The sequence below is a fragment of the Aaosphaeria arxii genome, assembly GCF_010015735.1.
Source record: "Aaosphaeria arxii CBS 175.79 unplaced genomic scaffold BU24scaffold_16, whole genome shotgun sequence".
Taxonomy (NCBI): domain Eukaryota; kingdom Fungi; phylum Ascomycota; class Dothideomycetes; order Pleosporales; genus Aaosphaeria; species Aaosphaeria arxii.
This window is the reverse complement of record NW_022983489.1, coordinates 308,604-328,711: the sequence shown is the minus strand read 5'-3', so window position 1 is coordinate 328,711 and position 20,108 is coordinate 308,604. Positions and strand designations below refer to the sequence as shown.

The following is a 20,108-nucleotide window of genomic DNA, read 5'->3' as shown; positions in this document are numbered from 1 at the left end:
GATTGTTTTGGATGGTGTGTTTGTGATACTGTGAGGACCGTGGCTGTGTATGGCACGCCGCCGGACATCCCACTCACACTCTCACACTCACACCTAAGACATTCATACCCTCCCGTTCCATCCAGACTAAACCACCTAACCTCATACATAATCCTCACCCTCAACACTTCCTCACAACATCTGATCTTGAACAGGGACTGAACAGGACTGCTTTTCACATCACACACACAAACCCTCCCCTTCCCCGCCCCCCTTCCTACAGTTCCTACAGTTCTCAACAGCACACACCACTTATGCAAGAACGATGACTTACTTCCCCTTTCTTCCTTTTCTCCTTAATTCCGTGAGCTTTTTTGTTTGAGAGGATAACTCAAGTTCTGTGAGGTTTTAGGTAAGGGAAAGGGAGAGAGTCTGAAGGTTAGATAAAGTTAGAGTTTGATGTTGTTTAAATTTTATTTTTTTTAATTAGTTCATTTTACATTGTTAGAAACAGGAAGAGGAAGAGAGAAAATGTATAAAAGAAAGGGGTCATCTAACTTTTAAGTTCTGTGTAATGTTATCTTTTTTTTTTGATAAAGTACAATTTAATAGTTAAAAATCTAAAGTTGTAGTTTTCATTATAATGATAAATAATCCAAAAAAATACTGGAAGAAAAAAAAAAAAGGATTTCGATGTTGTTCTGGTCAAACATATTACCCAATATATAGACAGAAACTGCCTCTACTAAGTAAATTCCAGAGTTCTGTGTTGCTAGGACTTTTTTTTCTTCGACTGTTTTACGTCGTAATGGTATAAGGGTCCGCTAGGGGAAGTGCAGGAGGGAGTATGGTATGGTCTTGCTCGTACACATGGTGTCTTCAAACCCCCGTTTCCCCCTTTTTAAACAGAGACTATTGTGGCGCGAAAAAAAGACTATTTTGGAGGGTTAATCGATCGAATCTTGCGTTGGTTTGGAACGTCTGTTACGGTAGGTTAGGTAGATAGGTCAAATGTCTTGAAAGTATGAACAGTGGCACGTTTCGCACCGAATCCACCTGAACCTGAACGTCAAAGAAGTTCTAACATCATCATATGCGTAGTCACATCACCAAAGTCATCAAGCACCTTTTCCTTCAGTGAGAGAAATCAAAAAACGCCTATATTGCAAGTCCTGGTGTATGTCACCGTGATATCTAATCTAATCCAATCCAACCTATTCCTTTCCCAAGATCCAAGATTGCTAAACTATAAAACCAAACTAAAAACCAATGCAGTGATTAACTAAATCCAACATCCTAACGATCTTCCCTAACATGCCCATTAAAAGCAAGGAAACATCTCCAACTAAAGCCACAAGAGAGGCCTATGGAGACACATTGGCACCCTTGCTCTTCGCGGAGCCTATCTTCCTCCATGTCGTGGGCAACAAGCCGCGACTAGGTGGCTTACTGCGTATCTCTTTCCCGCAGACGCACTCGAGATTGCAAGCACTGATGGCTTCTGGGGATTTGCGCTTGAGAGATTCGTCGAAGATCCTCTCCTCCTTACGCTCGCCGGCGATCGAGCTTTTCTTGCAGTACCCGGCCCTGAGACAGCTGACTCCATACGAGTGGCCGTTCGCCTTCTGGAAACTGGCGTGGCCGTTCTTGGAGTTGCAGGTGAGAGGGGTGTACCATTCGAAGGTGTTCAGGGCGCGGGCATCGAGGGGGCTGCTAGATAGTCACGCGCTGGCAGTACCGCGCTTGTAGAACTCCTCAAGACCGCTCTCTTCGCCGTCGTCAGTTTCGGCGGCGACCTCCAAGGGCTCGTCCTCGGGCGCCTGGGCCTCTATTTTCCCATCGCCGCAAACGCAGGCTTTCCTGCAAGCCTCGCCATCGAACTTGGTCGTCACTCGCATGGTGATGGTGACGGAACCGGGGGCGACGATGGGCAACTGCTTCCTGACGCATTGCGCAGCCTTGAGGCAGTTCACTTCGGCGGACTCGCCGTTCGCATTCTGGTACGTGACGATTCCGGTAGAGCCGGGGCATGTCACCTTGGGGTAGGATATGCTTACGCGGCGTGCGCTGAGGCCGCGACGCTTGAGGCTCTGCGTCGAGGGTAGCGATGAAGTGCCATCCGTTGGTGCGGCCGCTGTTGGGGGAGCTGCTGCTGGTGGAGGGGCTACGGGAGGAGTAGCTGAATCCAAGACTGGATCCGCAACTTGATCCGCAACTGAATGAGCAGCCGGATCAACAATTGGAGCGGCGGATGGGAGGGAAGATGGTGAGGCTGATGGGACTGTGGCTCCGTTCGAGGGCACCGTGTTCTGACCCTGAGCTGGGTTGTTCTGCTGAGCTGGGTTATGCTGCTGGACCGGATTGCCCTGCTGGGCTGGAGGGTTCTGCTGGGCAGGAGGGCTCGGTAGACCTGGGTTGTTCTGCAGAGCTTGATCGTTTTGTAGAAGCGGCCTGTTGGCATTTGGATCTGCGAGAGGGTTCGGGTGAGCAGGAGGAATAGGAACAGGAGCAAATGGGTCAGCGGGTGCAGCTGGAGCTGGGGCCGGAGCAACAGGTGCAGGAGCAACGGGAGCAGGAGCAACGGGAGCACCTGGAACACCTGGAACACCTGGAACACCTGGAACACCTGGAACACCTGGGGCGGGAGTACCAGGACCACCAGGAGTACCAGGAGCTGGAGCAACAGGAGTACCAGGAGTACCTAAAGCTGGAGCACCAGGAGTACCTGGAGCAGGAGCTGGAGCTGGAGCAAGAGGCGCAAGGAGATCAAGGGGATTAAAAGGAGCTGGAGCAACAGGAGTGCCTGGAACTGGAGCAACAGGAGCACCAGGAGCTGGAGCACCAGGAGCTGGAGCTGGAGCACCTGGTGCTGGTCGACGGGTGTTTGGTGCTGTGCCTTGCCTGGAAGGAGGAGTCTTCGGCGTGGGAGCTTTCACTGGCCTCGCCGGAGGATTCGCCTTCGCTGGAGTCCTAGTACTGCCCTGGGCACGGCTCGATAAAGCATCGCCATCCGAAAGACCTAGGGCGGATGTTGCAAAAAGAGCCAAAAGAAGGCTCTGGGTGATCTGCATGGTCGTTTTGTCTGGTGGCTTTGAATCTAAAGATACGATAAACGAATGTGTTGGAATAGGTGGTGGAATAGAGATTCCGTGACGGAGTATGCAATAATTTGATATAAAGAGTGTGGGTGTAACAAAGTTACAAAAGAGTGACTGATCGTGATGGCGATGCCGTGTAAGAGATGGACTCTGGGTTGCTTTTATACGAATAGCTCAATGGATGACTTCGTGACTGAGCAGCACCCATCACGGGAACTTGTGATGGGCCGCGAATACGCATTGTTGGAGGTCTACTTCACGATAGTCCGGTCCGAGCAGATCTCTCTATCTGCTACAAATTGGGCCGGACTCAGCCATGGAAAGTAGGTCAGAGCCGGCCGTCAATGATAATCTGTGTCGGAATCAGTAATGAAGAACATTTGTATGGGATCGTGCTCAGGGGTACTACCTCGAATATCTGTGATGGAGGGAGATAGTCGACGGCATCAACGAGTAAAGAACATGTTAAGCTCGAGATCGACGTTATGTCGGAGACGTCGGGTGTTTGCTTCGAGCAGTTCCGTCTGATCATCGTACATTCTAGACACCAACCGCCCCTGCCCCCAAAATCGCCTTTTGAAGGAAATTGCGAATCTGTACTTGCCCCAGAACACTATTCGTGGCCATCACGATCAAAGAAAAAGGGCTTTTCGACAGACCTACACACGACACAAGCCAGATCCAGAACATCAATGCTTGTTTCAACGTCCAGTTCCTCCGCCGATGTCAGCGGGGTCCGTAGAATACTCCGTTGAACCCCAATAAATGCTGATAGACGAATACGAGGTATCTGCTAGTGCTGCGTTATGGTCGATCCTATGCTACCCACATGTTCACAGCGAAGAATTACTTTACACAGCGCGTCCCACACAATGCCGTCGACAAGAATACTGCAATTGCTCTTGCGATTGCACTCAGATCTCCGCTCATGGAACGGTTCTTTGAACTGGAGTATTCTCTGCATACTATTTGGTCCTCCAAATTTAAAGTCTGGAGCGCATCATGTTTAGCAGTGGCGGAAATTCAGTCTTTAATCGCTGCAAAAACCCCTGTTTGAACAATCTTGCTTCTGGCAATAGGAAACTTCGGGAAATCAATAGCAGAATAACTAGTGAATATAGTATTACACGATAGAAGATATATCAGAGGAAATAGGGAGCAAATGGAAAGGTAAATACTATAAATAGTACATCCTTTCGCGTTCATGCTGAATTCTCCAGGACGCCAAATGACGCTGAACCACATCTCTTTGCTGCAGCAGCGTGGATGAATATCCCAAAAAGAGAATTGTGTGCTGGGGCTGTGGTAACGACGAGAACTTTCTCGAAGGAGCGATTTAGAGCGTTTCCTGAGGAATTTTCCGCGCTGAGGGATTTTTTGTCTGTTTCCAAGGTAATATTGGCGGCATGTATTTAGGTTTGTGAATATTTTTGTTGTTGTAATGTGGTTGGATGTTTTCAATTTGGGCGTAGGCCCACGTTTCCAGGTCGAGAACTTCCAGGCTCTATTGTAACCTAGGCGGGATGGGCTCTTTGGAATTGGGATTTCGGAAAGATTACGAAGATGGGAGGTCTGGGGGTGTTGGAATTGGGTTGTCTGATATGTTGGAAAGGGAAATATAATATACTTGGGATGTTTTTACATTTCACACTTTGTGATGAAGCATTAGCTTGGCTCAAATTTGAAAATATTCAGATCACGGTCGAGAGGACTCTTTGTCCTGCATGATCAAATGTTATGACCTGTGAGCTATTCAACAGCGACAGTAATTTTGAGAAATTGTGTTAATATGGGTACGCAACATATACACAAACGGCATTCACTGGTCCGTATGACTGTGTTGGAGGAGAACGTCTTGTAAGTTCGTGTCGGATCCTCGAATTGTGAGATTGTTTTCTAATTGTACATATATATTTACACGCCGGACGGCTCTAGGGTAAGTTTCTTCATCGTGATATATCCGCCCTTGGGTTTAACCTTTCGGTTTGGTTCGCTTTGCAGAGTCCCCATGCCAATGACACTGTTGATATTTCGCAATCGTTTTTTGGCGATGCTCTTAGCCGCGCTGGCAGCTACTTCGTTGTGATCCTGCAGGAACGGACGCCTCTGCTCGTCTTTCATTATAAGATTGTAGCGAGTCCGTATGGGTTCTAGAGTGCGATTGACAGTTTCGGCGACCTTCTCTTTCAGTGCGCGCATCGATACGTTGGCCATGTCTTTGGCCAGCTCCTCCGGGGACGCTGCGACGCTCTCATCCATATAATACATGATATCAATGAGGTTCGACACTCCAGGACGGGCCTGGCGATCATAAGTCACGCCCTCAATTGAATCGGTGAGTGCTTTCTTCATGATCTTCATCTCAATATCACTCTTGGAATCTGTGATCAAGATCCTTGAATTGGGGTTCTCGTCCGACTTGGACATCTTCTTCGTCGGGTCTGTGAGACTCATCACCCGCTTTGCTGGAGCGAGAATAGTCTCCGGCGGAGTGAGTATCGTCCTTCCGTACGCCGCATTGAAGCCGAGCGCAAGCTGGCGCGTGAATTCCAGGTGTTGCGCCTGGTCTTCCCCAACCGGCACATGTGTGGTGCCGTAGAGGAGAATATCGGCGGCTTGGAGGACCGGGTAAGAGAAGAGGCCGAGTTTGAGTGCCTCGCGAGATTTGGGGTCGGCTGTGGACTCGAATGGAGAAGCGTCGGTTCCGAGGCCCATTTTACTCTAGATAATCGGTCAGGAGATCATATTACGCTGGAAACTGGGTTCAATATACCTTCCATTGCGTCATCCTTGACAGGTACCCCATTGACGCCGTACAGCTCAGTATCCACATCAATTCGGCATGCTGGTGCACCTTGCCTTGCGTAAACACTAAGCTCTTGAGCGGATCTAAACCAACCGCCAACAGGCTGGCCATCATTTCACGTCTGTATCTACGAAGGTCGGCAGAATCTTGTTTGACCGTAATTGCATGCATATCTACCACAGAAAATAGCAATTTATCCTGCTCCGATGCTGTGTTTTGTATTCTGACCCATTCTCGCAATGCGCCTAGGTAGTTTCCCAGGTGGGGTATTCCGGTTGGTTGTATGCCTGAGAAGATGACCCTGCCTTTTTCTGCATCGCCTTCTTCGTCGGGTTTATTATAGGGCTGCTTCTGCTTCCGCGGTTGTTTCGTTCTCCAGCTGGGGCCGAACAGCTCTTGTTTGATGGGTCTGGACTTCGCAGCAGACTGTTCCGCAGACGGCTGGGGCGCTGACTCGTGTTCGGAGGTCGAAGATGCGTAGGTCCGACAGGCATTGATGCATTTTCGAGTCGATGTGAGGCCTCTCAGCGGGCGAGTCGTGCCGCGAGCCAGCATTGTCGATCGGATTGGCCTATGATGCGATGGGAGGACGTCGTAGAAGTATAATTGAAGTTGTACATAACGTCAGCCAATCAACGTACGACGTCTGCCAAGGACCAGACGCACCAGCCGCTTCGTCGTCATTTGTGGCGCAGACCCACCCGCAACCGCAACCGCCGCATCAACATTCACAACAACCCAGACATCATCACCTCCTCGATCCCATATTCCCATTCGCATGCTAATATCTTCTTGAACAGCTCTTGCACTGCGAGTCCTTTTGCTTTTAGAGATTCTTCCCACCGCTGTCGCAATAGAAACTTTCCCGCGGAACCCCCGATTTCTTTCACAATACCCTCATCATGTCTTGGACAGGTATGTCTCACCTTCACCTTCACCTTCACTTCGACTTTGCGGGGCTAACATGAGTAAAGGGTTCAAGAAGGGCGCCAACAGGACCGCAACGCGGGTTCTGATGAAGACTGGCCAGGTAGAGCGCACGAATGACCGCGATTTCGAGACAGAACTCAGGTGCGCCTTCACTTTCCTTGATCCCCCCACCACACAATCACAATCACAACCACAACCGCAACCACAACCATAACCACAACCTCGCACCCGCCCTACCACCATCGGAACACTCCACAACGCCATGGCAGATTCTTCGATCCCGTCAGCAGACGGCTTTCCCACCTCGGAGGAGGCAAACCAGTCGTCCAATCCAGATCACAGTGAGGCTACCGCACCGATGAAGCAATATGATTCTGACAACAGTTCTGATGCCGTATATGAGAGTGCTTTGGAAGACTTGTCCGTGAGCGAGGAACAGGAAGAAGACCATCAGAGCTCCTCCTCGGAGAGCGACGATGGAATCAGCCATGGCTCCCCATGCGAGGATGTATCCGACTGGCACAGTCTGGCTGACTACAGCGGCGAGTCCGACGAGTTGGGCGTCCAGGATTATTCAAACGTCCACCCAGCTTTTCGCCTTGAAGCAATCCTCGGAACGGTGCCCACCGACCCGTTCGACAGGGCGTCTCCCACTGGCTCTATCGACGGGACGTCTCCCAGCGGCTCTCTCGACAGGACTTCACCCACCGACTCTCTCGACGGGACTTCACCCACCGACTCTCTTGACAGGGCGTCGTCCATCGACTCTCTCGACAGCCTCAGTCGGGTCCTCCTGTTCTCGCCAGGCGATTTCAATGCATTCTCGGACGAGTTGCGTCTGCCTCCTTGGTTGCGGGGAGCCAGCCCGCCTGGCGACCTCGAAGCTCTCTCGGACGAGCAGCCTTTGCACCCATGGATGCGGGAACCCAGCCTGCCTGGAGGCCTCGGTGCCTTTTCGTACGATCCAAGTCAGTCTCCTTGGATGCGTGAAGCCAGCCCTTCTGAAGACCTCGATGCCGTCTCGTACGATCCAAGTCAGTCTCCTTGGATGCGGGAAGCCAGCCCTTCTGAAGACCCCGATGCCTCGTCGGACGAGCCACGTTTGCCTCTGTGGATGCGGGAAGGCGGCCTGCCCAGCGACCTCGATGCCTTCGCGGACGAGCTGCGTTTGCTGCGGGAAGCCCTGAGCTCATCCAGCGACTTCAATTCCCTCTCGGATGACCTGCGTTTGCCTGCTTGGATGCGGGAAGCCAGCTCGGTTCGCTTCCCCAACTATCGTCTCCCTCCATACGACCCCCGTATCTCCTTGGACCTTGAGGAGTATCTCGATCTGCTGGACAACGACCCATTGACCCTCATATCCGTGGACATCTTCCGCCCCCCCGCCTCGCCCGCATCTTCTACCACCTCAGAGTCTAATCCTAACAAACCCCGCAGGCGCTACCGCACGATGGAGACAGCGGCCAACAAGCTCCAGAAGGAAGCCAAGGGCTACCTAGACAGTCTGCGCGCGATGACGGCGTCACAGATGCGCATCGCGGAGACCATCGACGCCTTCTACGGCGACGCAGGCACCAAGGACGGCGTGTCGCGATCATACAAGCAGGCAGTCACCGATCTCGACGCGGAGACGATCAAAGCTCTCGACGGCCCCTACCGCACGACGGTGCTCGACCCGATTCAGCGCTTCTGCTCCTACTTCCCCGACATCAACGCGTGCATCACGAAGCGCGAGCACAAGCAGATGGACTACGACCGGATGCGCGCGCAGGTCAAGAAGCTGACGGACAAGCCCGACAAGGACGTGACCAAGCTGCCGCGCGCCGAGAAGGACGAGCAGCTCGCCCGCGCCGCCTACGACCAGCTCAACGACACCCTCACCAGCGAACTGCCCCAGCTCATCGACCTCCGCGTGCCGTACCTCGACCCGTCCTTCGAGGCCCTCGTCAAGATCCAGCTCCGGTTCTGCGCCGAGGCCTACAGCCGCATGGCGCAGGTGCAGCAGTACCTCGACGCCAACACGAGGGACCAGTACGCGCAGGGCGAGCTGGACGCCCGGGTGGAGGAGGTGCTGCAGGAGATTCGGGACTTGAGCATCGCAGGGACCGTCTAAATTCATTCAAAAGTACACAAGCGACGAGCGACGACCGTGAGAATTGAGAATTGAGAATTGAGAATGAAGTAGTTGCTTTGATTTGCTTTGCTTTGCTAGCCCTTTTTGTTTCTTGCCCTCCCATCCATCCATCATACCTCCCCCTCCCCGTTCAAACCATTCAAATGCTTCTGTCACATTATCCGGGCTTTTTTTTTTCTTTCAAGGCAAAGGTGTAGGCAGTTAGGTTAGGTAGTTTAGAGGAAAGGAATCACTCAAAACTCAAACCAACAATTCACAAAACGTTAACCAAACAAACGAAGCAAACGAATGAATGAATGAATGTGTGATCTCACATTGCGACGAAATGGAACGAACGAACGAACGAACGAACGAACGACCAACTTGGTTACTAACTAAGTAGTTATCAACGCTCCACCGTCATCTGCCTGCCTGCCACCGCCCTCTCCTCAAGGTCGTCAAAAAATCGCAAACGAAGCGAAAGTGAAAGAACGAACGAACGAGTGAACACCTCAATCGCCCAACCTCCATCGAAAAACGTGGCTATTACGTCTTGCGTCTCCCTGTTGTAAGAAAAATGGAGAACCCGGAAAAAGAGGGGGAGGTTTCGTATGTTAGGTAGGTAGGTTAGGTAGCACATCAATAAACCCCTTTTTGCATAATTGTGTCATGAGAAACTTGCGTTGAATGGGTGGACTGCGCGGCACTGCGTACCTAGATGGTGAGGACTGAGTGAAGTGAGTGAGTGGCTGGATGGATGTATGAACCTATGAATCTAATCTGTGTGGGTGTGAGTACCTAGTTCCCTAGGTTAGGTAGACAATGTCGTCGTCACAAAACACTCGTAGGTATCACAACGACGACAGCCCACGACTCCGACTCTTTCGTGGTTAGTATCATCATCGTCGGGTCTTTACTTCAAGGTAACTTTGGGGTGTGATATGGGTTGCCATGCACGTTCGATTCATTTCAGTTCAATCTATTCGATTTCTAGCCTACCAGCCTGCCAGCCAGACCTGGAAACCCGCGAACTCGAGATATATTTTTCTCTCTGCACTGATTTCGAATCGTAACGCCGTGGGCTGTAGTGGTTTAGTTCTACAGATCCACCCCCGTTACTAATTGCTCGGTCTCGGTCTCGCTGCTGCTGTTGCTGTTGCTGGTGCTCAGATATATGGATCGTGATGGAAAACGGGGGTAAAAGGAGAAAAGGGAAAGAAAGAGGTTAACGCCAATGCCGATGCCAAGTATGCCAGTATGATCGTGGGGAGAGGGAAAATGCGAGAGCGGGAGAGGAAAACCTTTGATAGAAAAAACTCCTGGAATGTTGTCCGCCCGCCGCTCCATGGGAATAGACAGAGCCAGACGCGGAGACAGGGAGTGAAAATGCCTGTAGGGGAGAACATAGAATGTGGAGTCGCCTGATGGAAAGAGAGGAGCATTGGTAGACGTTCATGAACCGATTGACCTGACCGAACCAAACGCCGCGCTTGAGAGAAAGGATGGAATGGGAGCGTGGATTTGGATCATTTACCAAAGATGCGAAGAGAGTCGTGAATCGGATGTCGTGAGGGGCGTTCTCGGAGTATGGAAAAGGGATGATAGTTTGAAAAGGAAACGCTCATATGCCAAGCGGACGTGCACACGCACCCCCTATGACTTCGCTGTGGTACCTTTCGACCCCGCGGCCTTGTGGTCCTCGTCGTCTTCATCTTCCTCGTCGTCCAGGTCGGCGGCCTCAAGGTCTTCCGAGTCCTCCTCCAGATCCTCGTCGGAATCGCTACCTCCCCAGCTCTCCACATCACTGTCCTCCCAGCTCATGTCGAAATCGCCGTCGTCCTTCTTCGTCTGGAAAGCAGTCTCGTGTGTTGGCATGACAAAGCCCGCGGGAATGTCCTGCTTGCTCGTCTCCAGATCCTTCCTCACCATCTCCTTGTATTGTTCGGGGTGGTTGCGGAGCATGACTCCGGCGTCCACATTCGCTGGTGACGAGACCTCGGCATCGTCGAGCAAAGACAGCACGGATATGAGCACAGTCTCCACTCGCTGCACAGGAGACCAACGCTCGGCCGCCGTCTCGCCAGACATCTCGTCGTCGCCGGGTGCGTGCAGGATGGAGATGCAGAGGCGGCCGTCTGGGTAGATGTTGGGGTGGTACAGCGGTCGAACGAACTTAAAGTCCGGCGGACTGTATGGGTAGTTCTTGGGGAAGCTCAATTTGGCCTTGAAGTAGCCGCCGTAGTAGAGGGAGTCGGGATTCAGCACGATAAGTGCAACGCTCCACTCGAAGACGTTCTCGTTGATCAACTGTCACAGATCGTAATTAGTAAGGGAAGGAAAAGGAAAGGAAACTGCCGTCACCGCGGTGCGGCTGTAAGGACACCAGGTATACATACTTCAATGTTGGTCCAGGTCTCCTTGCTCATGGACTTGAACTCGTTCATGAGGAGTCTCTCCGCACTAGCCATGTTGAAGGTGATTCGACTGTGGAATCCGTGTAACCGGCAGGTCGTGTGATATGAGGCGTGTAGACTGGTAGGCGTCCGGTCGCTGTAGGTAGGCTGAAGTTGGGCGGAGCGGTTGGGTAGTGGGGTTCCGTACAGTGGTAAGTCGATCGGAAGCGGTCGGTGGGGGGCTTATGTGGCGGTTGAGTATGGATAGTTATATAGATCGTAGAGCAAGGATCGTGCTTGTGAAGGTGAGTGAGTGAGTGATTGAGTGAGGCGTGTAGTGTTGTTCGTGGATAAATGGTAGTGAAGATAGTAAGAGAGAGAGAGTGTGTGTGTGTGAGTGTGAGAGAGAGAGTTGTGAAAGAGTGAGAGAGTGAGAGAGCGATAGTGGTTAGGTTGAGGCAAGTCAGAATCGGGTAAGTTAACCAACACGCTAATGACGGATGCATGAAGGGAAGGAATGACCCAATCACATGCAGCCGCCACCTTCTTCGTCTTCAAATCTATTGCTGTCAAGGGTCGAGACTTTTCCAGTCAGCCAATCACAGTCCCGTATTCCGCAACCACCATGGCCATATCCGACCATACGCTACCAGAATCCATTCCGGCGACTATCGGAACTGCGTTTTCACTTCCTAACAATCCCTAACCCTACTCTTCTCTCTCTGTCATATGTTACAAAGAAAGTCGGATCTTCTATAAGCAATATATTGGACTGATCAATCGACATTGAAAGAAACCTTATCAATATTCATAGTCCCAAGACTCATTTCCGATATCTTCGTTATTGGATACTGTTCATATAAGAGAGAGATTGTAAGTAGTGAGTACCATGTTGCGTTGTCCATATCGACTAATGGAAGCACATGCTCGCTCGAAAGTGTCATGTCGCCATAGTTAGTACGGTGCTCATCATAACTACTACGCAGTACATCAACCATCATATTGCATGGAACCATATCGTTTTTAAAAAGGCATGTATGCTTGACTCCCTCCTAGCCCAACCCGTCCTACCAAATAGATAGGACAGATATATGGCTAAGAAAAGAGGCAACATACTGCCTAATAATTTTTTATTGATTTTTTTATATGTTAATATGTTGTGATGTGTTGTGTTGTTATACATGCTTAACCATGATCACAACCACATATGAGATGTGATCGTGGACATACATTGTGGTTGCGCGTATAACGTTCAAGGTTGCCCCTGACAGGACAGGCCGAAACGTTTGTCGAAGAAGGGATTGGGACTCAAAAGCTGCGGCGTCCGCAACAGCAAACCGAGAGCGTCCCAGAGGAATTGGCGAAAAGCAAAAGGCCGGACGTGAGTGCATGACCAACCCAGACCGGCCCAAGACCACAGAACCTGATATCCAGTGCAACCAAACCCAGTTACACCATGCCCAACATATCCCACAGAGCATCCGTCCGCCCTCGTCGAGACATGTCGTCGGCCTAGATAACCCAACCGACCCACAAGAGGAACCGAATGTACAATAACTCCCGTCGGTCAGCGTCTCTGGCCATCCAGATACCCATACCAGCCCGAACCCAACCATAATCAGCACCACCACCCCAGTACAAGTCAAAGGCACAGCTTAAAACCGGCCGCCCCGAATGCGCCAGAACTCCAAACAAAAGGGAAGAGAATGACCGTCTGGACATTATCGTAATTACATGTTGGTAGAAGTGAAAATGGAGAAAGAGGGAAAGAAGAAGGTACCCGATATTGACAAATGAAAAAAAAGTGAGCAAAAGGTGGAATCGATGACCCTGCACGATTAAAACCATCCCTAAAGACCGAACGAGCAGAAAAAAGGCCCAGAGACAATAGCTAAGATCGTACGGATATGCAGGACATCGAAAGTAACAGTGTCGCAGAAGAGCAGATGATGTAAAACGAGCGGAAACCGAATTGGAAGAGACATTTTCCGTGGAAGAAATCTAACGAACGCCCGCTGAGTCACCCATCTTAACATTCAATAATCGCTTGAGATCTTGCTCTAGAGACGATGAGTCCGGGGCCTTGGAAGGAGAAGAAGGATACTTCTTGGCCTGGACAGAGGAAGGGACGAAAGGGTTCGCTTTGGGAACAGTTGCGGCCTGCACAGAAGAAGGTATGAAGGGATTAGATTTGGGAACGTTGACGGGTTTTCCATTGTTGGCGCCGGGGTGGTGCTGCTGCGCATGCGTATGAGAGTTGGGCCTCGCCTTGTACTGGTTCCTACCAGGAGTCTGAGCCTGACCCCTGGGCTTGCGATTGTCTGGTGATTCGCGGTACTGCTGGACCTGGGGTGCGGAGCCACGCCTTGGACCGTTCGGGCGGAAGGCTTGTTGCAGGTAGTTCTGTGAAGCAGGTCCATCGGTCGTAGGCGGGGGTCCTGCCGCGGGCACAGAAGGAAACTCGCCCTGCCCGATGAGAGGGGAGTCTGCCGTGATCTCGGTGCGGAGTCCAGAGTTGCGAGGAGTTCCATCCGGCTTAGCAGCGGCCTTGAATAGAGGCGACAGGTTGCGGTTTCCGTAGAAGAAGTTGGACTGCTGTTCCTGAGGTGCCGGCGCAGGCGTCGAAGGACCGGAAACACTTCGATGGAATGAGGGACTCTGATGATGAGGCGACGATTCAGAGGGTACCTGATCGCCGGTCCTTGGGGGAGTCGTGGCGGCCATGGACTTCTTCTGGGAGAGGGAAAGCCTGTCGAAAAGGTCCTGGATCGCGCCCGAGTCATTGCCAGGCGCAGGAGCGTTGCCCTTGGCCGATGGCATCTTCGAAGGCTCAGTGTTGGACCGATGGGGGACGGGAGCAGACGCGGGTGGGGAAGTCTGGTTGTGCTGCGCCGAGGCATCCAGCTCTATCGGGAATATGGCATTCATGGAACCTTGGGAGCCGTGCTTGGAATGGTGCGGGGTACGGCTGGTGAAGGGATCAGAGGGGTTCATGTGAGGATTAGGGCCCGGGCTGTGGGTAGCATTCTTCGCCTTCTCCGCCCGATCTGCTTTGAAAAGCATGTCCAAGGGAGAGTTCTCGTGACGAGGCGGGACCGCGACAGGAGCGCGAGAAGGCGACGGTGGGAAAGGCGAAGGAGGAGACGTAGAAGCCGGGCTATCGTCTGGTGGGGTAGGCGGCGCACCGCGAGACTTTGCCGGTACAGATTTCGAGAGGAACTTTGGGATTGGAAGGGCAGATGGCGCGGGAGAGGCATGGAATGTAGGACCGGCGTAGGCGGGCGCATCTTTGGCAGGCGTAGCAGAGGCATTGTTTGGGATGGCTTCGGAATCGGTCAACGAGGCACCGTGGGTGCTTTGCGGGGACAGGACACGATCATGGTGGGCGTGGGAGCTATGGTTGTGGTGTTTCTTTGCGCTCCTCGACCCTGCTGGGACAGGCATTTCTTCGCTTGACACTACGGCGCTGTCCGAGTAGATTGGGTTCTGCGTGTCGTACAGGCTGTTGCCAGCCACGTCAGCGGCATTGCGATGGTTGTTTGGGTTTCCACTGGTGGTGCGATTGCCTTTGTGTCGTCGCTGAGGGTTCCGGTTGGCATTGTTAGGCGGTACCTGTGTTGCGCTCTTGGAGTGCTGGTGGTGCCTGGGCCGAGGGCCTCTCGGGGATGCAGCGGCTGGTGGTGGTTGTGTGGTGGACATGTGGTGTCGTCGCTATCGGAAGCGTATGCGTGAGAGTGGGAGTGGGAGAGGAGGAATGAGGTTATCTCGAGGGTCGACGGCGGGTGCCTTTGGTTCTTGAGCGTGACGTTGGTTGTGGGGATCGGGGCTTTGCGGCTGAGGCTGTGGTGGTGTGGAGGTGGGTGTTGTTTGCTGAGGCGCGGGAGATTGAAGGTAGCATATCCAGGCTGGATAGGAGAACGAGGAAGGGTAGGACCGTCGGGGATTTATTGCGAAGTAATTGGCGCGATAGAGAATGGGAGGAGGATGCGACGGAGATTTAAGATGGTTGGGGAGAGTGGGAGTGGGAGGGTGGTGGTGGAGGTGTTGTTGTGGTGACGATGGTTGTGATGACGGGGATTGGGAGGAGAAGGATGGATGACTGATGACTGAGGCGAAGCTGGAGGCGAGAGAAAGGTTTGACTTGGGCTGGGGGGGAGGAATAGGATTACTAGGGGGGTTTGGGTTGGTTTCGGTTGGTGCCCGGTGGCTTGCCCTTGTTCTTGTTATCCCTGCCTGCCTTGTGTTCCTTGTGCTTGTTTGTTAGTGACTCGTCTCGTATCTCGTCAGTCCAGCCTGAAATCTTCTGTTAGTGAGAACTGTGACGCAGTGTGGGGTAGTTGGAGGAAGAGAAGAAGGGAAGTAGAATGAAAAGTGTAGGTTGTTGACTGTTGTTGTGGTGAGGGTATCAGCATCAGTATCATGGATGGATAGATGATAGATGATTGTGGTGGTACCAAATGCTTGGCAGAGCCATACCTACAGTCAGTCCAGGCAGGCACGCAACAACTGATAAAGAGTATAGTGGAATTTACATAGAAAAGAATCAGGTACATACACTCACATACTGTTTAGCTACTGCTCATAAGTACTCCGTTCTTATATAATACACCACCACCAAATCATAGCTGCCTTGAGCTACTACATTCCACTACCAAGCTATAGAAGCTTCATCCTCCATCCACCACCAGCTCACCTCCGTCACTCACCTACCTCCAACCCCGCGCCGCCGCACGCAACACACAACACGCCGCACGTCCTGTCTTACCGTAATCCCACCCTTCCACTCTCAACCACCTCCAACACCAACGACAACGATCTCACCCGCAAGAAACCACACTGCCCATCATGGCCGACATCGACATGAAAGACGCCCCCACCTCCGCCGCCGCTGCCCCCAAGGCGAAGGCATCCAAGGCCGGCGCAAGCGCAGACACAGGCGACAAGAAGCGGTTCGAGGTGAAAAAGGTACGCATCGCGCCGTCTTCAAAGGCTACAAACAATCAATCAGACAAACACTAAACGGATGGATGAATATAGTGGAACGCAGTGGCGCTCTGGGCATGGGACATCGTCGTCGACAACTGTGCCATCTGCCGTAACCACATCATGGACCTGTGTACGTAGCTCGCCGCTCCCCTTCTGTCATGGAGTGTAAGGATGGAATAATGACTGACTTGTTTCATGACGGTAGGCATCGAGTGTCAGGCCAACCAGGCGTCAGCCACCAGCGAAGAGTGCACAGTAGCGTGGGGAATCTGCAATGTACGTCGACCCCATACCTTCAGCAGCAACGAATGGATGAAAGAAAGAAAGAATGGTTAGCTAACTTTGTATTGTGTCGAACAGCACGCCTTCCACTTCCACTGCATCTCCCGATGGCTCAAGACGAGACAGGTCTGCCCGCTCGACAACCGTGACTGGGAGTTCCAGAAGTACGGACGATAGATGCCGGGGGACTGTTACGTATTGTCACGACGAGTCATTGTTATCATTTTCTTTCCACTCTTTCCTCCTGGCCCCGCGACGGTTCGATTCAAGACATCATGACGGGCGGGGAGGGTAATAGTAGCAGTAGTAGAGAAGCAGGAGTTGGGTCAAGCAATATCACAGGGAGGACAAGGCTGGAGCTGGAGGAGCAAAGTCGAAACAACATCTAGAGGTCGACTCGACCACTATAGGAACCGGCCGACGCATGGATGGATGAAGAAACACTATATCATTCTTGCGCAGGTGGAACGAGGACCGGCAGTGAGAACATCCAGGCCCTTTTGAACCAAAAAAAGAAACATCGTCAAACAAACACTCTTGATCTGGCCTAGCTACGCCATACCATGCCGTGCCATTCCTCTCCAGAACTCTCATATCAATCCAATTCCAAATCCAAATCCAATTCCAATAATACCAAATATAATCTTTACACCCTCCCATAAAATATCCCATCCCATCCCCATCCCCTCCCACGCACCCCGTGTACTCAAGAAACCGTAACTTTTACCCCCCCCAACGGACTCAACCACTCCACCCCATTCCGTCGATAAAACCCCCACGGCGGCACGACCGCCGCGAACGTCGCCGCCGTGCCCGCGAGCCCCACCCACAGCGACAGCGCGATGTCCTGCTTCATAAAGCCTGCGAAGAACGCTACGATCTATCCCTCTTGTCAGTATATCCCATGATATGAGGGGGGCAGGGTGGTAGGGGACGCACGCCAGTTAACCCGAGGAGGAAGGTAGTGAGGAGTTCGGCGAGGCGCTGGCCTTCGAAGTCCTAGACGGGGGGATGTTAGTGGGAGGTTTTGAAGGGGGGAAAGGGGAGGGGGGAAGTACGATTTGGCCTTCGAGGGCGTCGCGGAGGGGGTCGAGGAGGGCGTCCATTGCTTTTATTTCTGTCGTTCCTTGTGATGGTTTGGGAGGTGGTGGTTGTAAGGTGAGCGCGTATACGTGTGTCCGTCCGTCTGTTCAATTCGAGGTTCCTGGCTGTTTGGTTGGGCTTCGCAGGTTCGAATGTTGCTTCGCGCTCGTGGTACCCCGTCGTAGTAATCCTCAAGTACGAGTAAACCACCTGGGTAGGTATGGGGAGACGTCTAGAGCTGCGACGATGGATGATGCTCGGACTCGGTCGTCGATGTGTCTTGATGTCTTCAGCCGGCCAATCAGCGCTCGTCTTGTCCTTGCTTGCTTATCGATAAGGATTATTCGGGTCGGGAATGCCTCTTGTGTTTCGGGCCGAGTGCATGGGTGGGTTGGTGGTATTTCATGATTGTGTCAAGTCAAGTATTATATTAAGGAAAATAATATCCAATAGTTGAGGTTGTCGCGTAGGGAAAATGCGTCGTCCGATTGTTTGAACATACACAGACATATGCATAAACATCACCACGGAACGTCAATAGGATTGATACGTGTAATAGCATAGCAAGGAACCCCCCGCCGCCCATCGTATGGATGCTCGATACGGCATCCCTGCATCGCAAGTCAGGAACCAAAAACATCATGGAACGAAAGTTGAAATGAGTGTGTGGTCGATGTACTCTGTAAGAGTACAATCATTTTTTGACTTGTTGGGTAGCTTTCGAAGGAAGACGAGGGAGATGGGGAGGGGTGTGGGAGTTTTTGAATACTCTGGCCAAGTAGATTGGTATATCTTTTAGATACCTAGGTAGGTATTGATATTGCGTAGAGGATGAAATGGTTCGCAATATTACCTAGAATAGTATTCCGAATTGGATCTTGATCTCGAATACTTCCCTGCGATCAGTGAATCATATGCCCTACTTGCGTCCAGTACGTAGGTTCTCCAACTAGGTACACCATCTGCAAAGTACCAGTACTTGTACCCATCATCACCACTCCACCACCTACCTAAGTGCGCAACTACAATCCAGAAAAAGCAAGAAAGAGCGCGGGACGGCATGTCCACGAGACTACTTCCCCAAAAACCCCTCTGCGCGATTTTGAACACGACCTTAAGAAAAGAGAGGGATATTTTGTATTAGCCTCTCGGGTTAGTGTTCAGCTGCGAGCGGATGGTGACGGTGACGAAAAAACGAACAGCAGCAACGACGTTCTCGAATGCGCCGGTACGGTACAGTTGCTTATGATATGATGATAGGACGTATAGGAAGCACAGGCACAAGTTCTCCGTATAAGGGTACGCGTAATAAACCCCGAAGTTCGAACTACACAACAGAAAAAGCGGCGAATGAGTGCCGCGCAATGACATCGTAGCAGAGCAGCACATGTCGAATTGGATTGGCAGGGCAGGCAAAGACGGGAGCGCGGCCTTTCGCGAGTGCTTGTTTCCCACTGTACCGGCGGGGGGTTTTTTGACGGTTAGTGACTGCGGGATAGGATACCAAGATTGTTATATTGTTGTGTGTAACTGTGACAAAGGGTGGTGAGAAGTATGGTTGAGGGAGGGCACATGGGAGGGTTGTTTGGTGGGTGTTGGACGATGCGATGTGTGTGATGTACCCCTCTTTCTGTTTGGTACCACGGCATAGTAGATAGGTGTTGTGTACATGTTGGATAAAGTGCCTCATACAATTAATCCAGCACAGGAAGGAGAAATATACTTGTGATAGATACGTAGAACTTCCACAGTGCGTCATTGGTGTAGTGGAAACTTACAATAAATCGCTCTTTATGCGCGCTACGGGTAACCTACCGTTAAGAGAGTAGATGATGAGCGACAGATTCTTCAGCGCAGAATCCACGCAGCAGCTGAAGTACAGTACAAAGTGCAAGTAGATAGAGGGTTTAAAAGGGAGGTTGGCAAGTGAATTCAGCTCCTCCCGGCCGTGGTCGAGTCCAATGAGTCCAGTGCAGTCCAGCCCAGTCCATTTGGTATGACTATAGTGGGAACTGGGAACTGGGAACTGGGAACGATGAACTATCGACGGTCCAAGACAATGAATATGTACTTGTAATTACTTGTAATTGTACTTGGATGATGATAGGGTAGGAGAGTAAAATACAGAACAAACCATCACACAGTTAGGAAAGAATCTCTCCCATGCTGCGCTTTAACTTACTCGTTCAAGTCGTGAGTCGTAAGGAATCTCCACTTGTGAGTATTGGTTGAGCTGATGTTTCCACCATGTAATTATTGCCGCCCAATCGTGCACCGGGCGAGTTTCCATTATTCATGTCGGGTGGGCCTGCGTACGAAAGAGAGAGCAAAGAGAGAGGGATGTGTAGGAGAAATGCAGGGTTTTCTTTCAATTCTTACTCATAGTCAGTACACAGTCAGTAGTCCGTCAGTAGTCTCATACAAATAGTTAAGCCCAA

At 51.6% G+C, this 20,108-nt stretch overlaps 9 protein-coding genes across 9 annotated transcripts; 2 read left to right on the top strand and 7 right to left on the bottom strand.

Moving 5' to 3' along the window:
* Positions 1–1,700: 1,700 nt before the first annotated feature.
* BU24DRAFT_456078 (uncharacterized protein) lies at positions 1,701–3,188 on the bottom strand (the record flags this gene model as incomplete). Its single annotated transcript, XM_033531415.1, has 1 exon — positions 1,701–3,188. Exon 1 carries the CDS (start codon positions 3,048–3,050, stop codon positions 1,701–1,703), a length of 1,350 nt encoding a protein of 449 aa, XP_033377179.1. The 5' UTR covers positions 3,051–3,188.
* Positions 3,189–4,916: 1,728 nt separating this feature from the next.
* On the bottom strand, positions 4,917–6,475 carry BU24DRAFT_456077 (tryptophanyl-tRNA synthetase). The gene is made up of 2 exons (XM_033531414.1): positions 5,851–6,475; positions 4,917–5,798 (listed from the first exon to the last, which is right to left on the bottom strand). The coding sequence occupies exons 1-2, from the start codon at positions 6,436–6,438 to the stop codon at positions 4,992–4,994; spliced, it is 1,395 nt and encodes a 464-aa protein (XP_033377178.1). The 5' UTR covers positions 6,439–6,475; the 3' UTR covers positions 4,917–4,991.
* Positions 6,476–6,620: 145 nt separating this feature from the next.
* Positions 6,621–9,192, top strand: BU24DRAFT_429119 (BAR-domain-containing protein). The gene is made up of 3 exons (XM_033529655.1): positions 6,621–6,798; positions 6,858–6,954; positions 8,251–9,192. The coding sequence occupies exons 1-3, from the start codon at positions 6,786–6,788 to the stop codon at positions 8,924–8,926; spliced, it is 786 nt and encodes a 261-aa protein (XP_033377177.1). The 5' UTR covers positions 6,621–6,785; the 3' UTR covers positions 8,927–9,192.
* Positions 9,193–10,045: 853 nt separating this feature from the next.
* On the bottom strand, positions 10,046–10,473 carry BU24DRAFT_92350 (uncharacterized protein). The gene has a single exon (XM_033534810.1). It carries the CDS (start codon positions 10,366–10,368, stop codon positions 10,093–10,095), a length of 276 nt encoding a protein of 91 aa, XP_033377176.1. The 5' UTR covers positions 10,369–10,473; the 3' UTR covers positions 10,046–10,092.
* Positions 10,237–11,758, bottom strand: BU24DRAFT_381341 (uncharacterized protein). The gene is made up of 2 exons (XM_033524740.1): positions 11,323–11,758; positions 10,237–11,233 (listed from the first exon to the last, which is right to left on the bottom strand). Exons 1-2 carry the CDS (start codon positions 11,392–11,394, stop codon positions 10,580–10,582), a joined length of 726 nt encoding a protein of 241 aa, XP_033377175.1. The 5' UTR covers positions 11,395–11,758; the 3' UTR covers positions 10,237–10,579.
* A 636-nt stretch (positions 11,759–12,394) lies between these two features.
* On the bottom strand, positions 12,395–13,128 carry BU24DRAFT_92079 (uncharacterized protein). The gene has a single exon (XM_033534807.1). It carries the CDS (start codon positions 12,933–12,935, stop codon positions 12,495–12,497), a length of 441 nt encoding a protein of 146 aa, XP_033377174.1. The 5' UTR covers positions 12,936–13,128; the 3' UTR covers positions 12,395–12,494.
* A 192-nt stretch (positions 13,129–13,320) lies between these two features.
* BU24DRAFT_359538 (uncharacterized protein) lies at positions 13,321–15,018 on the bottom strand (the record flags this gene model as incomplete). The annotated part of the gene is made up of 2 exons (XM_033524047.1): positions 13,321–13,722; positions 13,771–15,018. The coding sequence occupies 2 exons, from the start codon at positions 15,016–15,018 to the stop codon at positions 13,321–13,323; spliced, it is 1,650 nt and encodes a 549-aa protein (XP_033377173.1).
* Positions 15,019–16,164: 1,146 nt separating this feature from the next.
* On the top strand, positions 16,165–16,764 carry BU24DRAFT_437668 (RING/U-box; the record flags this gene model as incomplete). Its single annotated transcript, XM_033530219.1, has 4 exons — positions 16,165–16,284; positions 16,357–16,435; positions 16,511–16,581; positions 16,666–16,764. The coding sequence occupies 4 exons, from the start codon at positions 16,165–16,167 to the stop codon at positions 16,762–16,764; spliced, it is 369 nt and encodes a 122-aa protein (XP_033377172.1).
* A 529-nt stretch (positions 16,765–17,293) lies between these two features.
* On the bottom strand, positions 17,294–17,693 carry BU24DRAFT_468620 (putative microsomal signal peptidase Spc12; the record flags this gene model as incomplete). Its single annotated transcript, XM_033532539.1, has 3 exons — positions 17,294–17,467; positions 17,527–17,586; positions 17,646–17,693. The coding sequence occupies 3 exons, from the start codon at positions 17,691–17,693 to the stop codon at positions 17,294–17,296; spliced, it is 282 nt and encodes a 93-aa protein (XP_033377171.1).
* Positions 17,694–20,108: the final 2,415 nt, after the last annotated feature.